The 7514-nt window shown below is 48.2% G+C and overlaps 2 protein-coding genes across 2 annotated transcripts; one reads left to right on the top strand and one right to left on the bottom strand.

The window, feature by feature from the left end:
* The first annotated feature begins 154 nt into the window (after nt 1-154).
* Nucleotides 155-2222, top strand: LOC101784905 (transcription factor GTE7). The gene is made up of 3 exons (XM_004974315.4): nt 155-1533; nt 1635-1803; nt 1892-2222. Exons 1-3 carry the CDS (start codon nt 376-378, stop codon nt 1942-1944), a joined length of 1380 nt encoding a protein of 459 aa, XP_004974372.4. The 5' UTR covers nt 155-375; the 3' UTR covers nt 1945-2222.
* A 1081-nt stretch (nt 2223-3303) lies between these two features.
* LOC101776795 (nucleolin 1) lies at nt 3304-7116 on the bottom strand. The gene is made up of 14 exons (XM_004972601.3): nt 6794-7116; nt 6450-6545; nt 6220-6342; nt 5681-5770; nt 5471-5599; nt 5244-5381; nt 5075-5119; nt 4902-4993; nt 4710-4827; nt 4483-4574; nt 4306-4396; nt 4132-4223; nt 3677-4005; nt 3304-3602 (listed from the first exon to the last, which is right to left on the bottom strand). Exons 1-14 carry the CDS (start codon nt 7031-7033, stop codon nt 3574-3576), a joined length of 1704 nt encoding a protein of 567 aa, XP_004972658.1. The 5' UTR covers nt 7034-7116; the 3' UTR covers nt 3304-3573.
* Nucleotides 7117-7514: the final 398 nt, after the last annotated feature.

Here is a 7514-nt window from a genome sequence, read left to right as displayed (position 1 = left end):
GGCAGGCTTCCAGCAAGTCTGGTCGTCCGATCCAGCCCCGCCCCGCGATCTGACGGCCCAGATCTTGCCCGCCACGCCCCGGGCAGCCCGGGCGATGCTATTAAAGGCACCCCCCGCTCCCCTATGCTGCTCTCCACCTCGTTCCCCCCCACCCCAACCCCCACCCCCTCCCGCAAGCGGGCCCCGCCCTGAGCCGAGAAAGCCCCAGGAAGCCCCAGGCCCGCGAAGCGACCGATGCGCCGCCGGGGCCCCGTGAGATCGCGCGCCGCAGCCCGCCGCAGCCGGCGATGACCTCCCGCGGTGCTCGCCGGCCGGAATGAGGTCCACCACGCGCACCCGCACCACCGCCACTGGGGTGGCGCCCGCGTCCCCCTCATGCCCAAGCCGTCGTCCAACCCTAACCCTAGGCGCCACCGCCCGGGCCCGGGGAGCAACCCGATCCCCGGCGGACCGCCGCCTCGGGCCGTCCCGGAGCCGGAGCTGTCGCCCTCGGGGCCCGTCAAGTTCAGGCCGTCGGAAATGACCCCCGCCGAGGCGCGGCAGCTCCGCGCGCGGCTCACCGGCGAGCTCGGCCGCGTCCGCGCGCTCCTCTCCCGCATCGACACGTGGCAGGACGGCCAGCAGCGCCGCCGCCGGGCCGCCGCGGAGCACGACCCGGAGCCCCGCGCGCGCCGCGCGTCCCCGCCCCCGCCGCCGGCGCTGGTGGAGGCGATGCGGAAGCGGTGCGCGGAGATCCTGATGCGGCTGCGCAAGTCCAAGAACAGCGTGTGGTTCAACTCCCCCGTCGACGTCGAGGGCCTCAAGCTGCACGACTACCGCGCCATCATCCGGAGCCCCATGGATCTCGGCACCGTCAAGCACAACCTCGCCGCGGGCCGGTACCCGTCGCACGAGGCCTTTGCCGACGACGTTCGGCTCACCTTCAACAACGCGCTGCGGTACAACCCTCCCGACCACCACGTGCACAGGTACGCCGGCAGCCTCCTCGCCACGTTCGAAGGGCTGTACAAGGAGGCCGTCTCGTGGTTCGACCAGCAGCGCCCGCCAATCGAGCCGCCAATGCCGCTGCCGGATTTGCCCGCGCCGCTGCAGCATCTGCCGGTTTCTGTGCCGGTGCAGGCTCCCCCGAGGATTGGGGGTGGGAGGAGGCCCAAGCCCAAGGCGAGGGAGCCGAACAAGAGGGAGATGGACGAGGAGGAGAAGCAGAAGCTGAGGGTGGAGATTGAGAACCTGCCGGAGGAGAAGATGCTGAATGTGCTGCAGATTGTTCAGAAGAGGAACAGTGATCCGGCATTGACAGGGGAGGTTGTGGAGCTTGATTTTGATGAGCTGGATATCGAGACCCTGTGGGAGCTTGATCGATTCGTGGTCAATTGGAGGAAGGCCCTAAAGAAGAGCCAGCGGAATTCTGTGATGAATGGTGATGCTGCTGCGATGAATGGGGACACCATTGATGTGACGATTATTCCAGATGAGGATGACATGGTGCAGGTGGATGTCAATCCGCCCATGGTGGTTGAAATTGGAGACTCGGTATGGCTTGCAGAAACAATGTGGCTGTTTTTTTTTTGTTCTGAATCTGTGATATCTGGATTGCGTTCTATTGCTGATCCTGTTTTTGTTGCTTATCCCAGGAGATTGACATGCCGGAGAAGAGGGCAACAGAGCCGGACATGGTTGATGAGTATGTGGATATTGGTGATGAGATGCCGACGGTGAATTACCAGTCGGTAGAAATCGAGAAGGATGCCCAGGTGGCTAGCAGCTCAAGCGGGTCTGGAAGTGGATCATCTTCATCCAGTGGTATGTATGGCAGGGCAAATGACTAGTATCACAACAATTGCTGATCCGTTGATGAGTAGCTGGTCTAATTCATTAAAATTCCTTGCAGATTCTGACTCGGACTCTGATTCTGACGGGGACGATGCTCGCTCTCCGGATTAGGTGGTGCTTCCTGACTGTAGGATTAGCGATTTGAGTAGGTGACTGAGGTTCTTTTTTGGTGAGATTTTGAGGAATGGTATAGCAAAATGGATGGCCCTCGCTCATGAGTCGGTGTGAGGTGTGTTTGTGTGTACCTGGTGGTTATTGGTATTACTTGGTAGTGGATAGCTTAGATGTTTGGGTAGATTGGAAGACTACTACTACTGTAAAGAAGGGAATATAATCCGGAACAAAGAGGAAAGGTAGCAATGCATTGGCATTTCATCTTGAGTTTTATAGCTCTCTTTTGTATGTTTCTATTCCTGCAATTGCTGTTCTATTGTCTCATCAATGCTGATTGACACCATAAACCACACCAGGAAACAAAAGATTGCCTTAATTTGATCATCTTGCTGTTGTGTTAGTGCTTGAACAGAAAGATATGCATGATGTCTTGTAATGTCAAATTCTGACTGTCTTTTTTTTTATCTGTTAGCATACTTTAGTCTGATGGCCACAAATGTAGGTGTCGATGGGAAATGCATTGCAGTGGGTGTATAATTGAGTGATAACTAGATTCTCACTTTTTAGCTTATGTAAATATGATCCACCTCGAATCAAAAGAAAAAGAAGAATGTGAACCTCCTTTCTCTTGACCGAGCCTGTTAAAATGCGACAGAATGGAACGGAACGTATCTGTCCTTTGGTTGTCAGCTTTATGGCTCGTGGTGTTATGTCATGTTCAGTGCAGTGCATGATCGATGCCCATTTTTGCTGTGGTAGCTAATGCGTTGATATCAGCTAGTGCCCCTGTTCTTGGCTGCGTTGCTATAGTAGAGATATACGCAACCTGTACTGGGTTCCTCCTAATTCTTAACTTCTGTGTTGCGAGTCTATTTCACTACTGTCGTATTTTTATTGTTGATGTCTGTATGCAAGCAGTGCTAAGGTGCACGTACATAACAGATCAACAGCTCAAGATATTAACGCTACGTTCAGTTCTTCAAAAAAAAAAAAAGACGATGCAATAAAAACGCTTGAAACTTGAAAGAACTCTCAATCTGGAAGTTGAAAAACAGACTTAAAATGAACCGACTATTGATATCACCGCGTCGTCTGAAGGTTCTCTATTTGAAGGTGACGAGAACAGTCTGCCTGACTTTGAACTATTGAATTGTTGCTACGCGACTGATTTGCAAATAGAAAAAATACTGCAAACGATCTTTCAAATTGGAAGACTCAATTTTATAGGACCATAGAAAAGAGATTATGAACCCGTCAAGGAGACAGATTTGAACCATGCAAAGAAAACGAATGACCGCTGAAAGTCGAAGTGCTGCGGCTATATAACCTATCAAACAAGCAAAGCCAACGCAACCATTCAGAGTGCAAAACCATGTTAATACGATAATAATTCTAATAACGCGGCAGTTTCCCCATAGCAGAGAACGGCACATGTATACCCAAACAGATATCCCACTTAACTTCAGCCAAAAGTAACGGACATAGGCACCAACATCATCCAAGCACTGGCACGACTACTACAGATTTGAAGGTAAACAAAATATTGCTCAAAATTTCACTAGAGCAGCAGCAGATCTTTCGTCTTTCTCTCGCTGATGCATCGATTGAGGATGCTCAATCCTCACTCTAATCATCACCAAAGGTTGTCTTCTTTCCTGCACAACAAACAGTTTTTAGTTAGTTATTGCAAATCATCCCAGCATTAGCGCAAAACTGAAATAGTTTTTACCTGCACTAGCCGCTCCAAAGCTCGGCCTGTTACCAAAGCCACGGCCACCGCCGCGGTTACCACCCCTACCACCACCACCTCGGCCAAATCTACCGCCGCTGTCCCTGCCACCGGACCGGTCACCGAATCTGCCACCACCACCACGCCTGCCGCCAGACCGTTCACCAAATCTGCCACCAGACCTGCCTCCGGATCTGCCACCACCACGCTGGCCATCGCCTTTTGGCTTGGCTTCATCAACAAACAGCTCATAGCCACCAATGTCAGAGCCACTGAGCTCAAGGGCTTTCGACATGGAATCCTGGTCCTTGAAGTCCAAGTATGCTATTCTGCAGAGTCAAGGATGCAACAAACATTAGATTGCTATTAAGCCTAAATCTAAGGGACAGGTGGTTACTGGGACATTCCCGAGTACCAGAAGAATAATGGGCAGTGGTTTTTGTTAGTAGACCCACCCTTTGACTGCACCAGTCTCATAATCCGTTGGAATTGAGACCCTTGTTATCTCACCGCACTCACCAAAATGTTGTTCAAGAGAGCTTCGGATCTGGATTTTAACAGTGTCAGACATAACGACAAGATAAATGCAAGATTAATAAAATAGCTATAATCAAATCAAAAGAATTTACCTTGTCCTCTTCAAGATTTTTATCAAAACCCCTGATAAATACAGAGCTGCTGGCACCCCTAACTGGCTTCTGGAAAGATCCAGTGTCGTTGCTGTTCCAGTTTACCAGAATGATCACATGGTTGCAAAACACCACATAACATAATGCTTTTGAGAAGAAATATAAAATTAATCTTACCCACTGCGAGGAGTGTATGCATTTCTTTCCTGAGCAAAGTCAAGTCTTACAGCACGACCCTGCATCTCTTTTCCACTCATCTCTTCACAAGCCTGCAAGAAGACACACAATTGCAGATAGTCTTGATTAATTGCAGTGGTGGCACTGGCAGCAGTTGCACACAGAATTTAAGCACAAATTAACAGCACATTGCTTAGCTTCTATCACAATATTAAAAAATAAATTACCTTCTTGGCAGCTTCGGCAGAAACAAATTCAACATAGCAAAAACCTTTACGACTGCCATCTTCATACACAGGAAAACGAACATCAACAACCTCGCCAGCCGCCTCAAAAAATTCTTTCCTGCAAACGAAAATATTATCAATACACCTGCACCAAAAAGACTAACATAATATATCCCCTGCAGACAAACTTACACATCCTCAAGTTCAGCTCTGAAGGGGACGTTTGCCATAAAAAGGGTCTTTGATCCAGTTGCTTGACTTTGGGTGTCCATAGGCGTTTTAGGCTGCAAAAGTATCAAATTGTAAATGTTGCATCTATGAAACTTTAATACAAGAATAAAGGTTCAAGAGTTGCAGGTCCATACTTCTTTGGTAGCACTTTGCTTTCCAGAGGTGAGAGCAGGTGCTTCCTGAGTTTCCATCAAAACAAAAAGGATGTCATAATGCAAGCAAAAACCTAATATACTGAGACATGTTTCATTAAAAACAAAAGATACCATAATTCAATTGGTGTAATAACAAAAGAGAAAATACCTTCTTTGGAGTTTTAGCAGGCTCTTCATCCTCTTCGTCCTCTTCACTGTCTTCATCACTCTCATCGTCGCTCTCATCATCACTGCTGGTTTCTTTCTTTGCAGCAGTAGCTTTTGCAGCTGCAGAAGGTGCTGCGTCCTATGAACAAATGAAAAACAATATGAACAATGAAGACATAGTAATCAAAATACGCAAAGAAAAATGAAAATTTGGAGCACTTGTGGCACCTTCTGCTTCTTTTGTGGAGGCTCTTCATCGCTATCATCACTATCTGAATCATCACTGTCTGAGTCATCACTCATCTTAGAAGCAGCTCTCTTGGCAGGCTGAGCTACTTTTGCGGTTTTACTTTTATCCTAATAAGGAGTTGAGAAATAAGGTGAACAAAATTTCATTATACATAACATGGAGATGTTTCCAACAAGTTTTATGCGTACCTCATCCTCAGAATCACTCTCTGACTCACTTTCACTGGAATCTTCCTTTTTGGCAGCCACTGCAGGAGCCTTAGGCTTGGCAGGTGCTTCCTGAAGACATTTATGACTCAACTCAAATAATGCTTAAAGAAAATATTAAGGTATAGCTATTTGACAGAGAAACAACGAGCTATAGGTTTCTGAGAGATTCACATGAGAAAATCAATAACACTGTCAAATGACCTAGCTAAAAATGTACACTATTTGAAAGAGATTCAAATAGAAAGCCTAAAACAGGGCATCCCAAGGCACATAACATAACATAATAGTTATCAGACAAGCCAGGATTATCAAGACAAACTGTGTAACTATAATCACAATCAACATAGCAAATGTAGGTATAAAATCTATCTAGTTCGACATAAACCAATGATTCAACAGGTTCAGTTACAGATAGCTTTGAACTGGAAGACTAATCAAGACGCAATCATTAATATATCATGGTGGTATAATGAAAGTAACTGTGTAGAAGACAAAAAAAAACAGGAAACTATACTCACATCATCTTCACTCGACTCATCATCAGAACCACTCTCATCGCTGCTGCTCTCTTGCTTGCCTTTCTTTGAACCATTTTTGGCAATTGTGGCCGATGGTTTAGCAGCAGGCTTCTTTGCAGGTTCCTTAATAAACAAGAAGATGAGTTAGTATACATCTTCTGAGAAAATAAACACAAATATTCTATTTGCTCAGCTGGTTATTTTGGCAACCAAAATCGGCAGTGATGTACCTCATCAGATTCAGAGGTCTCATCACTGCTGCCATCATCGCTAGACTCTTGTTTGACAGTCTTGGCAGGAAGGGCCTTCTTTGTTTGCACCTTAACCTGTACAAACAAACTTTATGTAAATTACATGATTACGCTCGAATATGACTGAAGGTACGAAGCACTAATCGGTAAAAAGCTATCAAGTTTCCAAATCATACAGAGATTCAACATATGCTGCATGGATTAGTTCGTCTATCGCAGCATCTGTTTAATCGTATTCACAAAAGCTTTTAGCATTCAGCAGTTCCCGTCCCAAGAACCCGCAACATCTAATAAAACAAAAAAGAACATGCATGACAGCATACCTCCTCTTCGGACTCGGATTCCTCCTCCTCCGAGCCGCTGCTGCTGCTCTCGGCCTTCTTGGGCGGCGGCTGCTTCTTGGCCTTCTTGGCGTCCACCTTGGGCGGCGGCGCTGCCTTCTGCTTCTTGGCGCTCACCGCCTTCTCGATCTCGTCAGCCGCATCCCGCTTCTTCCCCTTGGGCACCGCTGCGGGCGCCGCTGCCACGGCCGCCGCCGCCGCCTTCTTGTTGGACTTGCCCATCGGAGGGAGGAGGGAGGAGGCGGGGTTGTGGGGCGGAGAAACCCTAGTGGCTGCTAGGGTTTTAGGGAAATGGGGGAGGTGTTTCGAAGAGGAGGCGACCGTGGATTGTTTTATAGGCGGCGTGGTTCCGATTTAATGGGCTTTCCATGGGCCATTTTTTTGAGACTATGGGCCTATTTGTTTTGTGCATTGGACCACTCAGTATCTGGGGACTATAGAGCCCAGATGCAGCCTTTCAAGCTCCAGACCTCTCTAGGGAGAAAATGAAGTTTATCACTCTGTTTTGGGCCGCTAGCATGAGGCATGGAGATTATTTACAGTGAACGCGAAAACCTGGGCCTGGACCGCCAGTCAGAACCTCCCGGTCCGACCAAGCAGCCAGGTTTCGCCCGTTCGATCGCATCCAACGGCTGAGGTTGCTCCTACCTCCGGCCAAAACCCTAGATATTTCCGCTTCTCACCTCCACTTTTCACGCCGCAC

The sequence above is a fragment of the Setaria italica genome, chromosome VI (genome assembly GCF_000263155.2).
Source record: "Setaria italica strain Yugu1 chromosome VI, Setaria_italica_v2.0, whole genome shotgun sequence".
Taxonomy (NCBI): domain Eukaryota; kingdom Viridiplantae; phylum Streptophyta; class Magnoliopsida; order Poales; family Poaceae; genus Setaria; species Setaria italica.
This window is presented reverse-complemented; position numbering and strand designations above follow the sequence as displayed.

Excerpts from the sequence above, each read along its gene's own strand:
- LOC101776795 (XM_004972601.3), bottom strand. The coding sequence starts at position 7,033 with ATGGGCAAGTCCAACAAGAAGGCGGCGGCGGCGGCCGTGGCAGCGGCG. Across the intron at positions 5,120-5,243 it reads CTGCTAAAACTCCAAAGAAG|GAAGCACCTGCTCTCACCTC; the intron begins GTATTTTCTCTT and ends ATGGAAACTCAG. Across the intron at positions 3,603-3,676 it reads CTTTGGAGCGGCTAGTGCAG|GAAAGAAGACAACCTTTGGT; the intron begins GTAAAAACTATT and ends TTTGTTGTGCAG.
- LOC101784905 (XM_004974315.4), top strand. The coding sequence starts at position 376 with ATGCCCAAGCCGTCGTCCAACCCTAACCCTAGGCGCCACCGCCCGGGC. Across the intron at positions 1,534-1,634 it reads TGGTTGAAATTGGAGACTCG|GAGATTGACATGCCGGAGAA; the intron begins GTATGGCTTGCA and ends TGCTTATCCCAG. Across the intron at positions 1,804-1,891 it reads TGGATCATCTTCATCCAGTG|ATTCTGACTCGGACTCTGAT; the intron begins GTATGTATGGCA and ends AATTCCTTGCAG.